Source organism: Balaenoptera acutorostrata, chromosome 13 (assembly GCF_949987535.1).
Source record: "Balaenoptera acutorostrata chromosome 13, mBalAcu1.1, whole genome shotgun sequence".
NCBI lineage: Eukaryota > Metazoa > Chordata > Mammalia > Artiodactyla > Balaenopteridae > Balaenoptera > Balaenoptera acutorostrata.
In genome coordinates this window covers 59,965,834-59,988,579 of record NC_080076.1, presented here as the reverse complement: position 1 = coordinate 59,988,579, position 22,746 = coordinate 59,965,834, and the positions used below count along the sequence as shown (strand labels likewise).

At 46.7% G+C, this 22,746-nt stretch overlaps 1 protein-coding gene and 1 long non-coding RNA gene across 2 annotated transcripts in view; one reads left to right on the top strand and one right to left on the bottom strand.

Annotated features, from left to right (window-relative positions):
• The window catches only part of LOC103016040 (uncharacterized), a 77,355-nt gene extending 67,725 nt beyond the window's left edge, over positions 1 to 9,630 (bottom strand). The window contains exon 1 of the long non-coding RNA XR_452345.2: positions 9,405 to 9,630. This is a non-coding gene — a long non-coding RNA (uncharacterized LOC103016040). The remainder of the gene's footprint in view (positions 1 to 9,404) is intronic.
• A 475-nt stretch (positions 9,631 to 10,105) lies between these two features.
• On the top strand, positions 10,106 to 16,011 carry TMEM200C (transmembrane protein 200C). Its single transcript, XM_057527036.1, has 2 exons — positions 10,106 to 10,460; positions 13,349 to 16,011. The coding sequence occupies exon 2, from the start codon at positions 13,449 to 13,451 to the stop codon at positions 15,300 to 15,302; it is 1,854 nt and encodes a 617-aa protein (XP_057383019.1). The 5' UTR covers positions 10,106 to 10,460; positions 13,349 to 13,448; the 3' UTR covers positions 15,303 to 16,011.
• Positions 16,012 to 22,746: the final 6,735 nt, after the last annotated feature.

The following is a 22,746-nucleotide window of genomic DNA, read 5'->3' as shown; positions in this document are numbered from 1 at the left end:
CAGTTTTAAGGTTTTCTTCCATAAGCGTTCAATATTTGATGCTTACTCCATGCTTATGTACGAATCTAATGTTAGATGGTTTGTGATTCAATCGAAAAGCATATGTGAATTAATTTTGTTTGGTATCTGAAAATAGTCCAAGAAGAGCTCTGAGATTTTCAAACATCCCACCTCCTGAAGAAGTTTGAGAATCTAATCCAAGTGAGGGCAAAGTCCAGAGCAGGATAAAACCAAACCCAATAGCTTCTGTTTTGCGATGTTGTAATTTTACTACATTTTGTACAAACCAGTGTTTCTGGGAAACACAGTGGCCTAATAAACATTACGGAAATGACCGATCCCCGGTTTCCACAGCTTTAAGTGAGAATATGAGGGACCAGAAGACAGTAAGGAATCTTTAAAAGCCAGCTAGTACTTTCTTCAAATTCCATCATTCAATACCAACTATTCAACATTATGCATCATTTAAATACTGCATTAATATGCATGGTATCCAAGAGGTTATGCACTATGCCCTTGAGATTTTTACGGCTGCAAAGGCAAAGAGGGAATCAAATTATCTAGTTTGACTTTCCACATCCTTTAAATAAATAGGACATTTAAGGATCACCTAGAAAAAGGGTACAAAAATTATCATTTCGACGTGGTTTAGAACCCCGTCTTGCTCAGAGACGGAAAGGCTAGCTGACTTTTTGATGTCTCTACATGCCACTAGAGACAGGCACAGAAAACCTGAGAGCTGGTTCCACTGATGGACTCCTTGGAGCTTTGTAACTTCCTCTGAGTTGAGATCCACAACTCTGTGTACCACCCCCCGCCCCGGCCCACACCCCCTCGCCTGTGCCCTCAGCCTTTGCAGACTCCTGGAGAGATTCCTTTACTGCTTACAAAGGGAAGCTGCAGATACTCTCTGAGTTCTAGTACTTCTAAAGTAAGCCGTTAAATATATGTTCTGATGTATAAGCTCTTACAGTGACTGCTGCAAATGACCATTTTTTCTCATTCTCCTCCTTTGCTTTGTGAATTCTCTGTCTTGATCATAACATACTTATCTCTGTAAATGGGAGAAACATCATTTCCTTGGCAAAAAAAAGTAGAGCTGTAACACTGACTGGTATCAAATTTCCAGAAAGTATAATTTTTCTATCATTTCATTCATATTAATGTCATCAAAAGCCAGAAGTTATAAGTGATTGGGAGGCATTGGAAGGCAATCTGTGACACAGCTGCCCTTCAGTGAGCTGAATATATTAAACTCTTATACGATTTGCTGTAAATATTCAGAGCGCTACAGACCTTTGTGTCGCCAAACCCTAATCCTGGGAGGAAGTGGCTTTGGAGAATAATAAAAACCAGAAATATTTTGAAGCATTATCTCCGCTTTCTCTGCATATCATTTTCCAGTATAGCATACCAATATTTCAGCTCTGTAAAAAGCTGTGTAATCACTTTACTTCACCTGTCAAGAATTCATGTTGGCATCTTTCTCGCTAGAAAATTAATACTTGTGATGCTTTTCTGACGTCACGATACTTCTGTCTTCTTCAGTATAAAGAAGCCAGCTGATATTGTTTTCAGTAAGATTTTACAGAAATTCAAAACTAAATTTAGTGTGGTAAAATGTGTGTGCTTTTCCCCTTCGGAAAAAAATTTATATTAATATTACTTTGAGCCCCCATAAATCATGTAACTTTTTTGTGGTTCTGATAAGAGTTCTTCATTGGGTATAAATACTCTATCAAGGCTGATTTATTGGTTTTATGTATTAGACATCTATGTGCTCTGTGATGGTCGTTTGGGGCAGGCAGTTTTCTCTTTTGCTCTGACTATTTATACTCTAAAAGGATTTAAATATATTACAGTTGTTACAATGGGGTCATCTGAAAAGGGTGTGTACTAAAAATGAACTGGGTGGCACCCCCTTCAAATGTAAAATTAATTCCTCCTGGTGGTCATTTGGCTTCTAACAATCTTAAGCCCCAAACATTAAGATTCTGTAGTTACATGTTCAGTAGGTCAGCAGCAGGGATTCCAAAACAGGGTGAGGTCATGTGAGGCCCACCACCTGGATTCCTGAACAGTGGAGCAAAGCATGGGACTCATGTGATGGTCGCAATGGCCCTGGGCGGCGTGAGATTGAGGAAACCCAGGCCTACTTCAAAACACAATTACTCTCAAAATATCTGACACATTTTCCAAGTGTAGATACATTTTAATTTTATCTTCATCCTTTCGAATAAAATTATATAGGCTTTATAATATCAGCTTTTCTCCTGACATAACATGCATAACTTTTTCCCACTCTTTGTTTTAGAAAGGAAGCAATAACCTAAGTTTCCAATATGAACTCAAGTTATAGTCTGGTGAGGACTCCTTTCACAGTGATACTTAAGAGGAAACGCTCCTTTTTATTTGTCAATACTCTGTCCTTGGACAGGTATAAAGGTCTCCTCAGTCACCCTAGTCAATCAATCTAATTTCACAAGTCCATAGTCACATACACAAAAAATATATAATTTTGTATTGTTCCAAACACAGGACTAGAACAGTATCTGACTCCCACACAAGTAGTTGTTCAGTAACTATTTTTTCAGGGAGGGGCAGCAGGGCAGGCACCACAGATGTGCTCCTTTTAAGGGAATTAAGTTGGAAACTGGAGAACAGTACAGAAGTGAAAGGGATCTGGACCCTGCCTTCTGGGACAGAAAATAGGAGATAAATGTATGAAAATGCCATTTACCTCCATCGGAGAGAAAATGAAGAAATTTATCTCAAGCTTTACAGGTACAATTAAAGCCATTTCCAGACCCATCTACGGATGAAGTGACCATCTCACCAAAGGCAAAGGAAAAGCACACTTCAGGATTTATAAACAAAAAAAACAAACAAACGAACCAGAACACAATGACTGCAGGCGTATCAAAGATTAGAAGATAAGGAGGTGAGAGTGGCAGCCGCTGCCCCCTGCCTGGCTGGGACTCACTGGGAACCGCAAAGCACCCTGGGGAACCCTTCCCTGTCTTTGGATCCGACCCAAGCTTCGTAGGTAGCTTCTGCCCTCCACTGCATCTCCAGCACCCAATGCACGAAGAGCCCCCTGTAAGGATTCACCACCATCATCACAACCGCTAACACCTGAATAAGGCTGCACAGGCCTCCACACCTGTACCCCAAGCAACACCTACAGTGGCAGCTCCAAAATTTCTATATAGAATAGGCTTAATGATACGATGGGAGGAGGAGCATTTCCATAGCAAGTACTCAGTTTTTACTTCCATATATTCACTTAGGGGTGTTTCTTGAGGTGGTGGTGATGATGGGGGACCAGAGGGCCTCTTCCCCACACCCACTTCTCCCAGCTGCTCCTGACGATCTCACTTCTTCCCCACAACTACCGTGAAAGGGAGGGGTCAGACAATAAGACACTCAGGCATCTAATCACCTATCTCATACCCAACTAGAAGGGGCAGAGTTACTTCAGTGTAAATAGTCTGAATCCAAAGAGCAATCCCAGAGTAGAGTAAACCTGATCTTTCAGAAAGCTGGATTCAGGCCTCACCTCCGCCAAACCCGTTTCCTAGAATGACGCATACACCTGAGAAAGCCACAAAGTTTTAATTTCCTCTTCCATTTGAGCTAAAATACATGCTGTTGCCCTGTGTAAGAAACACACATTGGGGACTTCCCTGGTGGTGCAGTGGTTAACAATCCGCCTGCCAATGCAGGGGACACGGGTTCGAGCTCTGGTCTGGGAAGATCCCAAATGCCACAGAGCAACTAAGCTCGTGTGCCACAACTACTGAGCCTGCGCTCTAGAGCCCGCGAGCCACAACTACTGAACCCACGCACCTAGAGCCCGTGCTGCACAACAAGAGAAGCCACTGCAATGAGAAGCCCGTGCACCACAATGAAGAGTAGCCCCCATTCGCCGCAACTAGAGAAAAGCCCCCACGCAGCAACGAAGACCCAAGGCAGCCAAAAATAAATAAATAAAATAAATTTATATAAAAAAGAGAAACACACATTTGGCCACAGATGTTATGTACTTCCAGGTGCACTACTTGAAACAGAGTTAAAAGCAAAATTCTCTCTCTTTCTCTCACACACGGATGCACACAAAGATGGGGATGGGGTGAATTCTGTCCCCTCATCCCTCAAATGAGAGGCTTGGGCTGGAGCAGTGGTGCTCAGAGTCTAATGTGCACACAAATCATCTGGGCATCTTGTTAAAATGCAGATTCTGATTCAGCAGGTTTGGGATGGAGCCCAAGAGGCAGCGTTTCTAACGAGCTCCCAGGTGATGCCGATGCCGTTGGTCCACAGACCACACGAGGAGAAGCAAGAGACTAGAGAATCTGAAGCTTCCTTCCCGTTCTAAGCATCTTAACATCTCCGTCAATGGCATGCTTGGCCCCTACTCCCTGGGCCCCTTACACCCATCAGAAAGGTTACGTTCACGTCATTATGCTCACAAGCCCAGTTCCACACCTTCCCTCCACTGGCCCAAATCTACCCCAGGTCAAGGGTGGGATCCATATCCACGAGGTATTCCTTAACTGGTTTTTTTCTCCCCAGTGATCATTTTCTTCTAAAGTCCTCTAGCACTTAGAGATTTTGCCCTCTTGCCTTGCATTGGTCACTAGTTACTTTTTGATGAATCTAACTAAATTATAGGCTAATAGGGCCATGTCCCCTAATCTCTTCTTTCTCCGGGAATACTCTCACATGGTCGGCTCCTTTTCAGCCTTCAGTTCTCAGTGCAAACCCCACTCCTTGGCGAGGCCCTCCCTGAACACCGATCGAAATTATTCTCTCTCGATGCCCCCTCTGACCAGTTACAGCACCCTCTTTTAATTTCTTCCTAACACTCATCAAGGTTTGAAATTTCCTCGCTTGTTTACTTACTTGTTTATTATCTGCCTCCCCCCCCCACCCCAGAGAGGGACTTTGTTTACACTGTTCATCACTCTACCCACCGGTGCCTAGAATGGTAACTATAACATAGTAGGTTATTTGTTGAGTGAATAAATGCAAGAATCAAAGAGCTGGGCACACAAGAGGCCCTTAAGAAAATGCTTGTGGGATGCGTCAGAGACCTGTCACCCAAGCACTCATCTTGGAATCTTATGTTTCTTTACTTTTGAAAACGAGTTCCTTGTCTGTGCCTCTCCTTTCCTGCTGGGTACTCACAGCAGCTCACATCACAATTAATTTTGAAAGGAGCTTGGACATGTGAGTTTTTATTAGTTCTCAGTAGGACAAGTCTTCTACCTGTAGTGCTTGTGGCTTACAAGAAGTAACGGGAGCAGCGTCAGTGTGGACCTTCAGGATATGTTTTGGGAACACAGGGCACATTTAGCTGTGGGTTTCTTCTTGGCTGTTCCATTGATGGAGCCCCGTCTGCAAAGCCCTTTCCAAGCTCGGCTTTGATCAGCTTTCAGGCCTGCCAACACACCCTGGTTTCTCACTTTAGACCTCAATTATCTTATGAGGCACACAATCCAGCTTTGACGGTGCACCTGGAAAATGGTAGAAAATGCAGGCCATGGGGGGAAACTGAATGTACAAAAATGAACCTACTTATTAGAGAAAACAACCACCGGTCGGTCTCTAGAGCGTGGTGATTTGCAAAATTAAGAATGAATGGTGCTGAAGGCAGAACACGAAGGCTGTCTTTGCCACATGCCATTTGTCTGGAATGGAGGTAAAGGCCCCCGTACGATGTGCTCTACGGAAGCCTCTTTAGACGTTTCATCATTTCCTTTCCTTTGTGGTGTAAGCATTTGGGCTTGAACACTGACAACTTTCAGAAACACAGGAAACAGGCTGGATCGTGACCTTGACACAGCATGAGTTTACCCTTAGTTTCCAAACAGAAGTTCTTGAAAGTGATGCTGAGTTCCTTCTCTCAGAGGTTCACTTGCGGGACTCTGGGGAGTAAAGGCAGAGGCAAGCGCCGGTCCTTCAGGCACAGCAGTGTCCGTGGGGGAGGGCTAGAAACACAAACCACGTAACCTCTAGCTGTGAGAAACCAAAGCTTTCCCATCCTTGGGCTTCTAAGTTCTATTGCTCCATCCAGGCTCCGCTGGGTGTTTTCTTTCTTGCCTATTCTGTTCCAAAAGAAATCTAATGGGGCTTTAATCCACTGTTGCATTTCCTGTTTTCTGTTTTATCAGGCTCTTTTGTCCTTTGCATGTGCCATGAAAAAGTGTGAGGCTACCAAGGTATGTACTGGTGGGGATAAAGATCAAAGACTGTGCCCGCTGAAATCTGAATTTCCGCTAAACAACACATAGCTTTTGAGAGTATGTTCCATGTGAGATTTTACTTGCTAAATCTCTTGCTTGGTTTATTGTTTTCTTTGGTCGTGTTTTTGTTTGTCCTATTGTCTTTTATCGGCAGGGGTATGAAGAGGGAACAAGAAGAGAGGAGGAGTGAGATATTTGGTGTCCCGTGTTCAACCTCGAGATAGTGGTTTCATTCTTCTCTTGTCGAGATGCCAGAAAAAGGCTTTAGAGTCCTTTCTGTGAAGTCCTCAACCTCCAGTCTGAAGACTGTCCTCTTGGTCGTGTTTCTGCAAACTCCTAATTTGCCTCTAGACTGACATGAGTTTGAAATCTGGGTTCTCCAGCAAACTGAAATGAAAGGGCCCTGGTAATTGCAAAATGAGTGAGGTAGCAATGGGGAAAGTGTTTCCACTCCCCTGGAGAGTGGGCTTCTTGAGTGGCACTGGGCCAACGCCACGTGGGCCACAAGGGCAGGTGTCGTGCAATCACCACAGCTGATCCTGTAACTCCATTTCAGAGTGATTAAGTGCAGGGACCTCCCATGTAGATGCTGGCAAATGTGAACACAATGGGAGAGTGAGGGTAACAAGCTGGGAGAAGATGTGCAGGCTAACGAGGATGATGGCTAAATGTAATGAGTGTTTACCACGCGCTAAGCGTTAGTGAACATGAACTAATCTTGTTTAATCCTCACAGTAATGCTATCAGGTAGGTGTGTGTCATAATCCCCGTAACAGATGAGGAAACCGAGGCAGAGAAGATTACATTATTTACTTATCTGATTAAATTACATCGTTAGTTTGTGGAGGATACAAACTGGTTCCAGAATATATGACCCTAAACTACCTCTGTTTCTGCAGCCTGAACAGTCTGTGAGATCAGGGCGTGGGAAGAGGTAGGAATCGCTGAGCGGCTGACACAAGCAGAGCCTTTCCCACTGCACGTTCCTGGAGACCAAGGGGGGCCTGAATGGGCCTACGGCAGGCCAGCCACCATGGCGTCTCCCCTGAGCGGCCCTAGGAGCACAGGCAAGCAAGCCGCCAGCCCAAGGGTGATGAAGTGATCAGGGTCAGTAAATGGATTGTGAATTACTTATGAAACGGAATACATTACATAAGGGTTGTTTTTAAGAAAGAGCAGATGAAAGATTTCAGGTCAGAGTTTAATCCAACTAAACTAAGCTCATCTTTTCCCTCTTCTTTTTTCCCAAGGCCTTCATTACTGTCCTGCTACCACATGTTCTGAATGTTGGGCTGAGCCCCGAGTTCTTGAGACACCGGTGAATTATTATGCTTAGGTAGCCTTGGCCCTTCAGTTTCCAGCAGGGTGAAAGGGAGTGTCCCACAATCTCAGAAATCATCCCAACTGAACGGCCAGTGTAATTAGAAAGAAAGTAACTCCAGAAGGGCCAAGAGCATCTTTGTTCCTTTCAAAATAACTACATAACTTGGAAACCCATGGGAATGTATGTTGATATGATATTATTACAGAGGTGATAAAGGACTCCACTGGAAACAGATGTGATCTGATTTCCTCTGATACCCTGAGCTGAAAACAAAATTACTGAAGGTGATAACACTCAGGTGAAATGAAACAGTTCAAAGTTCCAAAGAACTTAGTTTGGAAGGAAGCCTTTGAATAATAAACCAGAAATTTTACTGCAGTCACCAACATAAGAAAAATATGTCCCAAGGCCTGTTTGTCTAGAAAAGGATGCTTTTCTTTTCTCCTCAAATCCCTCAAATGAGTTTTAACTGTGCAAATGAGGGCTATAATTTATGTAGAAATTTGAAACTATTAATGGCTTAATCCACCTCAGACTGTATTGAAGTTCTGCAGCATGATTCCCGTTTACACAGCTCAGCAAACAGAGGCCCACAAGGATAGGAGTTGCCACCCGTGGCCCCTGGCAGCTAGCTGTGTAATGAAATGAGATCTTAGATCCAATCTTTGTGCAAAACACCAGTTTATTACTGGGATTCAAGAAGTCTAGATGCTCAGAGCCAAAAAAACAAAAAACAAAAACACACAAACCCCAAAACCTTTTAAAATGACTATTAGACCAAGTGATTTCTTCTTTGCAGTGATTTCTCTAAAAGGAAACACTCCAATGTGGGACTGAAAACTTTCCCTTGGTTATGGCTTGTTTTCTAGCATTCTGAATCTGAGCAGGAACAGAGAGGTAGAAGGTGGTGGGTTCTGAATACCCTGATCATCATCCAGCTTCATTATTTGCTTGGAAAGGGGGACAGAGGCCACCTTCCAAACAAGCAGGTGCAGGAGGTTTCCCGTGAGGAAACATTTCTCCTCCACCCCCTCCTGTCTCCCCACTATCTCCATCCCCATATCATCACATTTCTCTCTTTAAACCCGTAAATGTTTGGTCTTTATTGTTCTTTTTGCAAAGTGCAAGCTCTAGCTTTAAACACAAGAGAATGCTGTGCACCTTGAAGAACAATCCTGTAACTGGAACCGTGGGCAGCAAAGCCCTCCTGGGTGGGATCCGTGGACGCTTAAACAGCCAAACTCAGAATATACAACAGCGCCCCCAGCCAAATATTTCTGTCTGGACCCCAAAGTTCAGACAGCACCTGCTCTTCTGTTGCTTTCTTCTTGAACCTCGGCTGCCCTATTTCAATAGATAATTGAAAACTTTCTTACTTTCTTCTCAATTCTCCACGGGGAAATTCCACTTTGAAATTCTTTTTTCCCTGTCATTTTTACTTTACAGTTAGGAGGGCAGGGATGAGCTAGGAAACAGGATTTCTCTCTCCCTCTCGCTTTTTAAAAATGACGTAGGGAGTTTGGACGGCCTCCCTACCCCCACCTCCCCTCTTTTGATTCTAACCCTGATTCCTGGAGAATTACAGTTTTCCTTTCCATGTTTGCTGATGACCGAGCGGGTCGGAGCAGGAGGGGCTGCCCAGCGAGAGCCCCGGAGCCGATTCTAATCTCCGATGGGCCCCAGCTGCCCGCGTCCCGGGGAACGGCCACAAAGTCCGGCTGGGAGGGAGCGCGAGGACAGCGGACCGCGTCTGCCACGAGCCCCGCGGGGCGCGCAGCTCGGCGGGGGCGGCTCCACTCGGCCGGGCCCGAGTTCGCTGGGGGACAACTTACTGTGTTCGCTCTGCGTCCACACTGCCAGCTCCCAAGTGGGAGGGGGGAAACAGCAAAGGCTGTGTCGTGTCCGAGAGTATAGGCAACAAAAGAGGAGAGAGGAGAGGGGAGGCGGGGAGGGAAGGAGGCAGGGAGACGGGGGCGCTACCCCGTGCTCTCCGAGAGCGCCCCTCGGATGCTGATGGGGAGACCCTCCCGGAGCGGCGGCCCTTTCTCTGGGCCCCCTCCGGCCCACTGCTCAGACAGGTTAGTTGGGAGAAAAAGAACAAAGCTCCCAGCCAGGGCAGGCAGCGGTCCCGGGGCGCCCCGGGGGATGGGAGGGCCAAGGCCGAGGCGCCCGGCGCCCTGCCCTCCCCGCGCGCGCCCCCGGCCCGGGCCCCCTCCTCCGCCTCCCAGTCCTCGGGGAAGTGGTTCTTCCGAAGGGACGCGCGCCCGCGGGAGAGGAAGTGGTGGGAGCGGGGGGAAGCCGGCGGAGGGGGGGGGGGCGGGGAGCCGGGGAGGAGGCGGGGGACGGGGGGCGGGTGCGCCCCTGAGCTGCCGAGTCGGGCCGGGTACCGACTGCCATCCTGCAGCAATTTCCCTGTGTCATGGCTCCGGTCTCTTAGCAACAGCCGCGGGTTCGGCCGCCCCAAGCCGAGCGAGCCGCCGCCGCCGCCGCCGCCGCCACCGCGGGCTCAACTCCACCCGGCGGAGCCCGGCGCGCCGCAGCCACACAAAGAGGCGCCGGGCCGGCCGGGAGCGCCGCGGGAGGGCACGGCGAGGGACCGGGGCGGCGGCGGCGGCGGGGAGAGCGGCTCCAGGCAGGATGCAGGATGCGGAGGATCTGACACTTCTTGGAAACTCTTGGAAATGGCTCCCGCCCCGGCACCGTAGGGGGCTGCGCATCCCGGGCGGGCGCTCGCCCCCGCTGGGCTGCTGAGCCGCGCTCGGATGGAGGGCCCCCGAGGCGCTGTCCCTGCGCTCCGCCGTCGGCTCGGGCTGAAAAAGTTTCTCCATGGTTCCTTTGTGTAGCCCGAGCGCCCGTTCGCTGGCCGCGAGCTGCCCCAGTCTTCCCGGGTAAGTGAGCGATATTGTTTGCTTCCAGTGCTGCCATTTTGAGCAATTCTGTCTGTCCCCGGCCCCCGAGCGGCCCCTCCCCAGCCCTCCTGCCCGAGCCCGGGTCCCCCGGGCGGGTGTTCGGGAGAGTAATTTTCCTGGGCGGGCTACACGGCATGCGCTGCCCAGATAAAAGCGAGTTCAGGATTGCCCTCACTTCGCTCCTGCCTGTTTTCTTTCCAGAGGCGGACTCCCAGCTGCTGCACTCATGTGACGCCAACATAAATAAGCAGACCTAATAAGAAGGGCAAGGGGCTCGCTGCCCTGCCAGTGAGTGACCGGGTGACCGGGGGTCGAGGACCTGGGTCGAGTCCCGGGCAGGGCAGGGCGCTCCCAGTCCTGTGGGCTCTGAGCCTCAGACACCGAGTGGGGCTTAATCCATCATGAGCCAAGAACTTGAATGTCTCTCTTGGAAGCGGTTGTATTTTTAGACATCCCTCCTTTGCTTCCCCATCCTCCATTCCTTAACCACCCAAAGACCAGCACCAGGCAGTAAATTGCTAGGGCAGCCAAGCTCGAATGATAAGTTTGTTTTCCTTCGTTCTGTATGAAGAAAACCTCAAAGGTGGGTTTTCCTTGCCATCTGACCTTTATCAGTATTTTCCGTCAGATGGAAATACATAATAAAGGAGTTCAGGCTTCAGCAGAGCTGAAGGAATAATAAACTAGGGAGTTAATTACTAGCTGTTAAACTAATTTTAAAGATCTTCTGTAAACGATTTGTTGAAATCCATTCCAATCTTCCTTACACTCTACCCAGAGCCAAAGCTGCCTTGCTGAGGTGAAATACATGTGTGGACCTTCCTCTCCCAAGACGTCCAGCATCCGTATCAATGCCCAACAAAATGTTAGTTAGCCCTTCTCTCCTCTGGGAGAGCCACCTTGCCAACTGAGTCTGGGTTTGCTTCTAAAATGTCTGGCTTCCTCAATCCTTCTTAAAATAATCACAGATCTTCAGATTATTACATTAAAGATGCTAGAGTCTAAGCAGTCTTTGTGTTACAACTACATAATGAATGTGTTCATTTGGTGGTGGGAGGAAGGGATGGACAGTAAGGTACTCTGGTTTGGGGTTTTTTTGTTTTTTGTTTTTCCAATCTGTACTTACTGGTGCAGCTCCTTAAAAACAAAATTCAAAAGGTTTATAGATGTCTCTCTACTAACCCTCTGTAACCTACCTCATGTTTAACCCCTCTCTAACCCACCTGGCATTCCTCCTTACTGAAAACCAACTAAGTTCCAAGGAGATACTGATTTGCAAACATTGGAAATAGTTGATTACCATTTGCTTTTCCACCAGTGGAGGAATGATCCTGCCTGAACTGGTATGATGGAGGTGAATCAAGGGCCAAAGCTCTTCACCCAGGCACCAATTAAAAGCAAAATTCTACCTAAGTAATCCCACATTTCCAAAGGGTAATTTATTCTAAAACATTAATTATTTTATAAAGGATATAATTCCCAAAGGCTTGTGAGTGATATCTAAGCCTTTCAATTTCATACAATGCCCTTAATTTTAACATCTCTATTATAGAAGGGAACACAACCAATGGAACAGAAAATGTGTTACTCTGGGGATCCAGTAGGATTGAAATTTTTAGAAGCTGACAGATATCCACAGAGATGCGTCTGTGCATTTACCTACCCAAGCTTTATTATAACCAACTAAACTTCCTATAGGATATTCCATTGACTGTTGCTGCCCTCCTTTCCTAAAAATGACCTCATGAGAAAAAAAGATGAAAACAGCTCTCACGTGGGGAAGTGTCATTCTACAAATCGTTATTATGTAGACTGCTGTACCTAGTTAACTGCCTCCTCATTTAAATATTTGGATTCTTTAGACTGTGCTGTTGGCACAGTAATAAGGGGTCAGAACGCTATTATGGCAGAGTTTGTATTTTAGTTTTTGTTTTGTTTTGGTTTTAGATTGGAGTTTTCCCATATGAGAAAAAGATCTTTCTCTTGGAGATTCTGGGGGACTGCTCAAATTCCCTGATGAGATCTAGCACATGATACCTTTAAGGGAGCTCCTCTGAGGGAGGAGAGGAGGCCAGAAGGAAGAGCGCAGTTACATAACCAGTTACCTAAAACTAAATATTCCACCTCAAGAAGCTGTCCAGATGTTGCGAAAGAGAAATGAGGAAGCCGCTGTGAGAGGGATCAGCTTGCCTCTAGCTGTAAGAACAGTGATGGCTGGGAGACCAGCTGGTGGAGGGATCCATGGTCAGAGCACTGACATAGTTCTCTACTGTTCTCCTAGCCATGAACTCTTTATTATCTCGGGTAAATAATCCGTCTGCCAGGATATGACTTTTAATTCCCATCCAGTGAAATGATTTCCTTTTGTCTTTAGAAGTCAGTAACTTTTGTGACTGTTTTTGGGACTTTGGGCCCCAACATTGACAGATCCCTCCGCTCGGTTAGAGACTTGGAACTCTGGGGCAGCTCCCTTGAGAAGGCCAGGAAAGCCCTCGCCCACTACCGCTGAGTCCCACATTTATTGATAGCTTTTACTAATGGTCAGAACTCCGTTGGCTGTCACGCAGGAGCGTTTGAAATGAGCACTGCTGGAATAGTACCTACAGAGTGAGTGGAGGATGAGGGGGAGAAGGAGGTGGACTCCCAAAGTGTTTTATCGTCTCTGATCAATTATTCCAACAGCGCTTCTCTTCCCTGATCCATTTCCCGCACCCCCTGGTCTCTACCTAGGGCACTCCCGTTAGCGGGTAATGGCCCTGGGGCGAGGGGCACGCACGTGGTGGGATCTGGGAGCGGGACCATAGCAGCAAGTGGGATGTTGCTGCAGCCAAGGCTACACCCTCTGACTGTCTTCCTCTGCTTTGCAGCGGGAGGAGGTGGCGGAGCAGCTAGTGGGCAGCTGGTGCCCCCCCGCCCCCAGCACAGGCCTCCGCCCCAGGGGCTAGCCCCGCACTGCACCCGCTCGCCATGATCGCCACCGGCGGCCTGCTGAGGATTTCCGCCAGAAAGCAGGATCCCCTCCGCCCCCCGAGCCAGGTTCCCAAGCGCAAGCGGAAAGCCAGGAAGAGGCGCAAGAACGACGTGGTGGTGGTGAAAGGCAAGCTGAAGCTGTGCTCCGTCTCCGGGCTCATCGCCCTCTGCGGGATCCTGGTGCTGCTGGTGGGCATAGCCTTGGCGGTGGTGGGCTACTGGCCCAAGGCCAACGGGACCAATAGGGAGGGGGGTAAGCAGCTGCCGCCTGCGGGCAGCGGCCACCGCGTCCCCACCATGACCAACAGCAGCAGCAGTGGCAGCAGCAACCGGTCCAGGAAGCATCCGGGGCCTCCGGAGGGTGTCACCGCCAGTTCCGTGGGCGCGCCCAGGAGCACGCCTCCAGCACGGTCCCCCGCGCCCTCTTCGTCCTCCTCTACGTCCGTGGGCTTCTTCTTCCGCATCTTCTCCGGCTACCTGCACTCGGACAAGCTCAAGGTCTTTGGGCCCCTCATCATGGGCATCGGCATCTTCCTCTTCATCTGCGCCAACGCAGTGCTCCATGAGAACCGGGACAAGAAGACCAAGATCATCAACCTGCGGGACCTCTACTCCACCGTCATCGACGTGCACAGCCTCCGCGCCAAAGACCTGGCGGCCGCAGCGGCTGCTGCCGCCGCCGCCGCCGCCTCCTCGTCCTCCGCCCCCGCCTCGGCGCCCCCAGGGGCCGCGCCGCTGAACGGCTTCCTCAGCTACGTGCAGTCGCGGGGCCTGGAGCTGAAGCCCGGAGGCTGCGGCGGCGCCGGGGACGCCTTCGGGGCGACGGCGATGCTGGGCAGGGGTGCGTGGCCCCACCCCGCGGCGCTGGGCGGGGGCGGGGGCGGGGCCCGGGGCGCCGCGTCCCCCCAGGACCTGGCCTCGTCCCCGCGCCGCCCGCGGGAGCCCCAGAGCCTGGCGGAGGCCGTGTACAGCATCTACCGCGAGCGCTCCGGCGTGGCCGGCCGTCGCCGGGCCGCCGCGGCCGCCAGCAGCAGCAGCAGCCCGGCGCCCTGCAGCCCCCCCGAGAGCTGGGGGCGCCAGAGCACCGCCAGCTCCCTCGTGGGCTCCTCGCTGAGCGCCTTCGCGCTGCTGCCCCCGCCGGGGGACCGCGACGGGGACGGGGACGCAGCGGGCGCGAGCCGCGGCTGGCAGCGGCCGCCCGGGGAGCGCGGCTCCCGGGAGATCCCGCGGGGCGAGCTCGACCTGAGCTTGACCGACCTCCGCGGCGCCCGGGGCGGCGCGCGCTGGGCGCCCCGCGAGCCGGAGAAGCCGGCGGGCGCGGCGGCCGCGCGCACCGCCAGGGGGCAGGGTGGCCGCCTGCCCAGGACCAGCAGGTACGCGGCCCTGCGACGCCGCAGCACCAGCGGGCTCCCGGACTACCGGGCGCCCTCGTCCCCCGAACCCCCGCCCGCCTCGCGCAGCGCGGACCTGGACTCGAGCGTCCTGGCCCCAGCTGCCTCCCCCGAGCCCCCGCTTCGGCGGGAGCGCTCGCCCCCCGCCGGGCCGGACTCGCCGAGCTCCCAGTCGGATGACCCGTCCTGCAGCAATAAGGGCTACACCCCCCTGCGGGAGGCCGGCACCTCCCTGGAGTCGGTGGTGGACCCGGTGGCTGGTGAAAGTCCAGACGGTGAGGCCGCCACCTCCCCGGGGGCGGAGCAGAGCCCCCCGGAGGGTCCCGGCCAGGAGCCCATAGCGGGCGAGCCCCCCCAGCGTGTGCAGAGGCAGTTTACAAACGAGGAGAAACTCTTCATGATTTCCCGATCTCACGCCCCAGGGGTCGAGGACGGAGAACTGGAAACTACTGGCATTTAGGGAAAGAGGAGGCGAGAAAAGAGTGAGAAAATAGGAGAAACGCCCGCTTGAAGCAGTGAGCTTAACAGTTCCCTCTGTCCTTGGGGATTTATCCGAGGAAATCGTCCACTACCCAAAGAGCTGCAGAATGTTAGCCTTGAATTGAGTTCACGAGATTCCTGTAGATACTCCAAGCAATTTTTTAAAACAAAAGCAAACTAGTCTTCTATGTCCGATGGTGATTGTATGTTCTATGAAAACCAAATGTATTAAAAGGTCAGCAATCTAGTTCACGAGATAAAATTCTCTTAATTTTCTTAGGATCAAAATAATATATTTTTGACAGTAACTGTGCACTTTACTCCAACTTTTTTTTTTGGATCCCTAATTTCCCTAACCTGTACTCTGCCGCTGGTTTTGTCCACAGCTGCTTGTGAATGACAAGCTTTTTGCCTCCTATGCTTTTGTGGAGCATAGAAGGGTCTGTCTCAGTTCTCTGAGAACTGATATTACGAAATGAAGTCAAAGCCAAAAGCATGAGTTCGTCGGGAAAGAGCACTTTCCTTGCCCCACCCCACTCTGCTCATCCAGTTGCCCAAAGGCCTCTCTATTTTTGAAAAGGGAATTTACATTTTGCTACTAGGGCGTCTAATGGAGACCAGAGGGGGCCAGCACCTAGATGGACTGTTACATTCCTAAATTCACTATATCAAGTACACGATACTTTATGGAGTACTATCACACCTGTACTGAAAATAGCATTAACATGAAAAAATCTTTTTTAATAAAACAAGTTTCCAAACAAACAAACATAATACTCCCTCATTTTGCCTTGGAACTAATACTTCTAACACACATAAAACATCAGGCAGTTCAGCTGGTAAATCTAAGATATTTTGCTATGATACTGCTACTGCGATTCTAGCTCTCTTCCCACAAGTACTCAGCACCATCCTCACTCAACCAATTTCCATATTTTTACCTATTAAATATAGGGTAGAATTGAACATTTGGGAGTGTCTCTTTCAAATAGAATGAAACATTAAATAAACAGTAACTTTCTACAGTACTTCTAGTTTACCTCTAAGTATTAATTTACAGAGCATCAGGCTTCATGTTCTGCTGTCATCCTCTTGGAGTTGACCATCTGATTTTTGCTTTTAAGTTCATGATCTTGAATCCGTGGCCTACATAGGCTAGCAGGTAATGTTTTAATAATGTGGTAGATTGTTTACGCTTGACTTTTAATAAAGTCAATAAGTTAATTTTCAAGACCAGTAGACAAACAGTAATTAATATACCGTTCCAATGCCCTCTTCCGTGGAGTGTGAGCTGAGCATCTTGGGAACGGTATGGCTTTTTTTCACCTACTCGGTTACAAGTTCTACAGTTACGCACAGCTCAGGCTATCACTGCAGGAAGTTAAAATACTGATTTTCAAGGAAAACCTTGTCAAAGGTATGGTCATATCGGCTCCCATGAGTGAAACAGTGGGTCCAGCGGAAAGAGTGCAGATTCATGAGTGAGGCTGGACCCCAGCTTTTGGCATTTGCTAGCTGTGTACCCTTGAACAAGTCACAAATGCTGAGCCTCAGTGATGCCATCTATAAAAGGAGAATTACTAGACAAACCTCATAGAGCTGTGAGGGGTGGGACAAGGGGTCCTGTGGACAGAGCCGGGTCGAGTGCTTGGCTCAGAGTAGTACTCAAAGACGGTGGTTATTGGAATTGTTACATTATAACAGTGTCTGAATGCATGCCGGAGAAGAATGGGCCTTTCCCTCCCCTTGAGCTCAAGAAATCACTGGCTCAAATCTGGAATATCCACTTACTATCTGTGTAACCTTAGGCGAATCACTTAATCCCTCTGGGCCCGTGGTGGAAGATATAATCTCTCTGATTGCCTTCAGGTCTGAAAGCTTTACTTAAATTCAGGGTATTTGTTTTGTCCCGGATATAATCGTATCATATTTGTACATACAACTTTGCCAGGTGAATATACTACTTCATAAACTACCATTTAGTGTCATATTCTGTGATCAACTTTTGAAGGACCTAATTTCTTCCCAGATTGAATTTGCATTAAGCTAATAACACACTTTAAAGCTCTGGATTAATTTATTTGGCTCCTCCATAGAGCAAAAGTGAGTTTCCTCTAAGAAGGGTGACAAGCGAGTATAATCATACCTCCAGGTAGTGTTAAATTTCAAGTCTCATTTGTTTTAACACACTTACAAAAGTATTTCAGAATTTCCTAGTTTTTCTTCTCCATTACCTTGCATACTGGGTAATTTACATACTGAGAGAGTTTGATGAGTTGTCTAAAAGGGAAAGCAGGTTCTAGTCCTCTAAAATTCTGTTTCCAGTCCTCAGAAAATATACTATAAAACGCTTAGGAAATAATAAAGCCACTGCCTCTTAGTTTAACTAAGGGGCAGGCAGAATATTTATATCTTACAAACTTTAGAAAATTCAGTCTAACCAATTGACTAGGCTTAACAACGCTGATTGCCTTGTTATATTAATCAGATTAAATAAAAACTTCTAGCTCATATTGATCTGGACACAGGCCCTCTGAAATTAAGTAACTTAATTTAGCTCAGTATCAAACTAATTTAGCTCAGTATCAAGTCACATCTATCTTAACCATTAAGCAATTTAACTGGATTTTTTTTTTTTAACCTGGAGATAAAGAATGAGCCCAATTTTCCCAATCTTGGGAGGAGCTGGGCTGCCATCAGACCTCAGAAAGGAATCCTCTGCAGTTATGACCGTAGTGATTCGCAATCCTTCCCTTTCATAGGAGCAGAGATCTTCTGCAATAATAATGTTAAATGTTTGCTTACTACTTTCTGTGGGCCAAGTTCTCTTCTGCCCGCTCTGGACACATGATCTCGGTGACTCCTCACTCAATCCTCACTCAGCTCTATCGAGGTAGGGTTATTATTATCCCCACTTTACAGAGAAAGACACTGAGGTCAGAATGATGGAGTACTCGCCCAGCTTACACAGCTGGTGGATGGTGGAGCCAGGATTTACACAGAGTGTTGAGGATTATCTGTACCCACTGGCAGATGCTGAGCTGAAGCTGGCATTTCTGGAGACCATCGAAATATTTTCTACATTTTTAGCATCCTGCTTGATCCCTTTCCAGAAACCATTCTTGGAGATATCCGGAGGAATCAGAATGCACAGCCATTTAAAAGCTGGAGTTTGCACTTAAGTCTTCAGACGGGCGTAAACAAGGCTTTTTTCAATGCAACTTTGCAGGGTTTGTTGAGGAGATCTTAAAAGATCACGGAATCAGCCCCCCTCCTTCATAAATGAGGTTGCTAAGAATTAGAAAGATGAAATAATTTGTTCGAAGGCAAACAGCAGTGGCAGGACTAGAACGTTAAGATAATTGCAACAATTGGCATATGCATTGCCTCCACACCCTGAATTTCTATCATACTAGCTGGGTGACCACGGGCAAGCTACTCAATGTCTCTGTGTCTCCATTTCCTTCCTCAGACAATGGGATTAATAATGGTACCTACCCTTACAGGACTGGTGCAAAGATCAAATGAATTCACACCTGTGTAGAGTGCTTACAACGACCTTGGCACGTAGAAAGTGGTTTTAAAAGCTTTTAAAGTTTTAGTTAAAATAGAATCAACTGCTAAACAGAATAATTTCGCATGGCCTTCCTATTTATTAACAGAATAACGTTAGGTTTGAAAGCTAAAGAGTAAGGCAACACAGCATGGTGGTTGGAAGCCTGACTTGGGGGGGGGAGTGGGGATTAGAACACCGGACCTGGGTTAAATGGAGATAATAAAGAGCGTCTAACGCACAGAATTAATTATTTAACTAAAGTACATCAACTAATATACTTAAAGAACTCAGAGCAACTCCTGGCGCAAATAAACCTTCAGTAAATGTTAACTACTATTATTAAAGGCAAAATAGAGAAAAGTAATTGGTAGGCTAAATTTACTGCTCAGTTGTTAGGGACAACCAATAACTTACTGTACTGAAAAGTCTCTATAATTCAGGCATAATAGAAAGAAGAGAACTTAAAAAGTGAGGACTGAGGCCTCTGCAATGCCCCCAACAGACCATGGAATGAATGGGCGCTGGATGTGTGCTCCTCATGGTCCTGGCGTCATAATGTTATATAACAAGCAGTGAATACGCAAACCAGATAACTTGGCTGTTTCTGGACATGATTATGGAGGCTGGTCACATCAGGAAGGCCAGGCTATCCCCTCTCTCCCTGCCCCCCCACCGTGGTCCCAACCCCTTTCTGTGAGGGGAGCGGGCTGGGAGAAAGGCTGGATGAAGACTTCAAGTGAGGGGCACATGTGTGTGGATTTTAAGAACTGTCTCGACAAACGTTTTTTCTATACTAGTTTTTCTGCAGTTTTGAAATTTTTTTTTGAGTTAGAGAACTGGAAAAAAAAAAAAAACACCCTGTCAGGAACATTAAATTAGAACAAAGTATATGAATTTGTATTTTGATCAGAATACTATTTTTGCCAAGATATTATATATATGTGTGTATATATATATATATACACACACACACACACACATATATATACACACACACATTTTATAGTCACATAAAGAACAGGACTGATCTTTGTGGAATTTGTTTTCTGTAGACCCAGACTGTTTGTTTGTTTACTTATTTATTTTGGACTAAAAATCCAAAATAAATAAGTAAATTCAAAATTCACTTTTTGAATGACAGACTCTGAAAAGCATTCTAAGGCACTTCTTTTTCCTGTCTCTCTCTAGGGAAATCATCTTTTAGGTCTTTTCTTCAAAAGGAATGACTTTCTTTAAGTGGATATGAAAATCATATGTGATTTAAGTCACCACAAATTGGGGAGTCCATCTGCACTAACAACTTTAGTCAAACAGCTACCTGCCACCTCCAAAGACCTGGGGAGCAACTTCTTTTGTGTGTGCTGTCTATTTCTCTCTGATGGCAGAAAAGCCCTGGTCAGGTGGTGGGTCCCTCTAGGCACGAACCACAGCAGGAGTTATAAATGGCCCCATCCTGGGAATTTAGGCTGCATCCCCGAGCCAGGGTCCTTTCAGGTTTCTAGCATCTCAAATATATTTATTCAAGTTTAAACTGGCCCTGTATGGCAAACAGTATGTTTGGCTGAACCATTACTAAAATAACAGGTTTTTTTCTGCTCATAATATTGCCGTCAAAAGACTCAAAAAAGTTAAGCAGATTCACCTAGAGTATCATAAAGCTTGTGCCTGACTCAGCACCTGTGCTGCCTTACCTGTGCTCCTGATCCCACACTGTGACTGAGGACTGCTAAGGGCGAGAAGGCTGACTGTCAATCACACGAGAGGAAACAAGGGGGCAGATCCAGATGCGGAAGAGCCGGCATCCTGCAAAAAAGACAAAAAACATAAAGTTAGGCTAGGAAAACTTTTTGTTTCACACATGAGCACTTGGTTACTCTTGTTTGCAGATTATCTGTACGCCAAGGAGCGTTTCACAATGAAACATTATGGTAACTTTTATTCCTTAGAAAATATTATTTCAGCAAATGTATGGTGGAGTATATTTTCCAACATTTAAGAAATTCACCGTAACATTGTATTATTGACACTAATCTGCTTGATACTAGGGATTGCCAAACGTCTAATAATGTTTAATAATGAAGAAGAGAAACTTATCTGCACATTTACAAATTGCTTTCATGTTGAAAAACTCAACTATCTTTAAACTATGTCTATACTTTCAAAGGGAGAAAGTACACAAGTTATTATAACTGGTGTATTAGGTCCATCAAAGCAAGACAGGGCAAAAAACTACTTTGTCTCAGTGCAGGACTTTGGCCATTCCTTTGTTTTATGTGGTAATTGCCTTACTCCATTTTATACAGCTTATAACTTAAAAGAAAATAATTTCACCTGAAGGAATAAACAGCTTTAGCTGAAGCTGCTGCTGTTTGGGTAAAATACCTAATTCATTTTCGGATCAGTTCAGATTTTTCACTGAGGGTCAGGAGGCAGGCAGGCACCATGGTGCTAGGTGGGAGGAGTGAAGCTATGACGCAGACACAGTTCCAGACCATGGGGTTTGCAGTAGTACCGTTGATACAGGCACGTAACCAATCATCTCAGTACAATGTAAGAATTATGAGAGTTATCATGTGGACCCTACAGCTGAATCTTGAGAAATGAAGAAAATGTCAGCTGGGTGCAAAAAGGTGGGAGAGGTGTGTCAAACGGTGGGACCAGCCTGAGCAACTGCATGGAGGGAAAACACAATTTAACAAGCTAGACTATCGTAACACAATGTCATAACGCAATGTGTCTTTTTCCGAGACTCCCCACAATTGCAGACAGAGCGAGGTGTTTGTTTCAAAAAAAATAAAAAACTACAAAACTATCTATGGACAGATAGATAAGTATCTCCTTTTATAAGTAGTAGAAGCATTTTTGGAATCAAGATGAAAGTAATTTGGGCATTAAAGTACTCAAAATATATATTCTCTACCATTAGATATTTATTAGACATTTAATTATGCCCCATTTATAACTGACCTCGACAGGCAGGACTTTTTAGTTGTGAAGTATCAGTACGCGGGAACTCACCATATTCTCACTGGACCTAAGCTGTCCTTATGAGCAAGAATTACTTTTGCTGAATCATATATTGCTTTAAAATAACCATTTAGTTTAAATGTTCAAGTTCTGGAAATCATTTCTCTCGGTGTGGTATAAAGGGGATAAGACTGCGTGGGGAATCAGCCACGTGGCAGTGCTGGGCGTGTGCTTCCAGCTTGGTGGATAACGCCGTGTTGATCCACATGCTGTGAGCATTGGAAACAGAATGAACTCAGGGCTATTCTATCAAGGCTGCAGGGCATTTTTCCAGAATCTAGACGTGATAAATGAATGCATTTGTACATTAATTTGCAACATCATTTATATCAGAGCAAAAATAATTTATCTTTATTAATAAAGCATCCCATTCCTATTTTTTTTCACATCAATGTTTATAGCAAAAGGAAAGATTATCTAAGGCCTAGTTGTCCCTGATGCAAATAAGAACGAGATAAGTCTGAGTATTCTTTATGAACTAGCACCAAAAGACTATGCTTTTAAATGTCTAAGTAGCCAGTCATTTTGGGATAGTCACTGAAGCCAGATTCAGCCAGAATAATGGTTTGGCACTGTATAAATGCAGCCTAATACTTCATTTACACATAAAGCTGCAAACTAAAAGACAGAGGAAAAATCTACTTTTTTCAACACAAATATTCTAATAAAGTAAAAAAAAAAAAAAGTATTATTCTCTTCCTTTGAATTTCGCACATTCTGGTTTCTTCACAATCTTTTTAGTGCGTAAACAGTCAAGGCAGAAATATAAAGTGTGTTCATTCTTTTTTCTAATCCATCAGAGTGAGAATTTTGCAAAAGCACTTTCTATTACAGATCAAGT

What these genes read in the sequence shown, in the direction of transcription:
- TMEM200C (XM_057527036.1), top strand. Translation starts at nt 13,449, where the DNA reads ATGATCGCCACCGGCGGCCTGCTGAGGATTTCCGCCAGAAAGCAGGAT.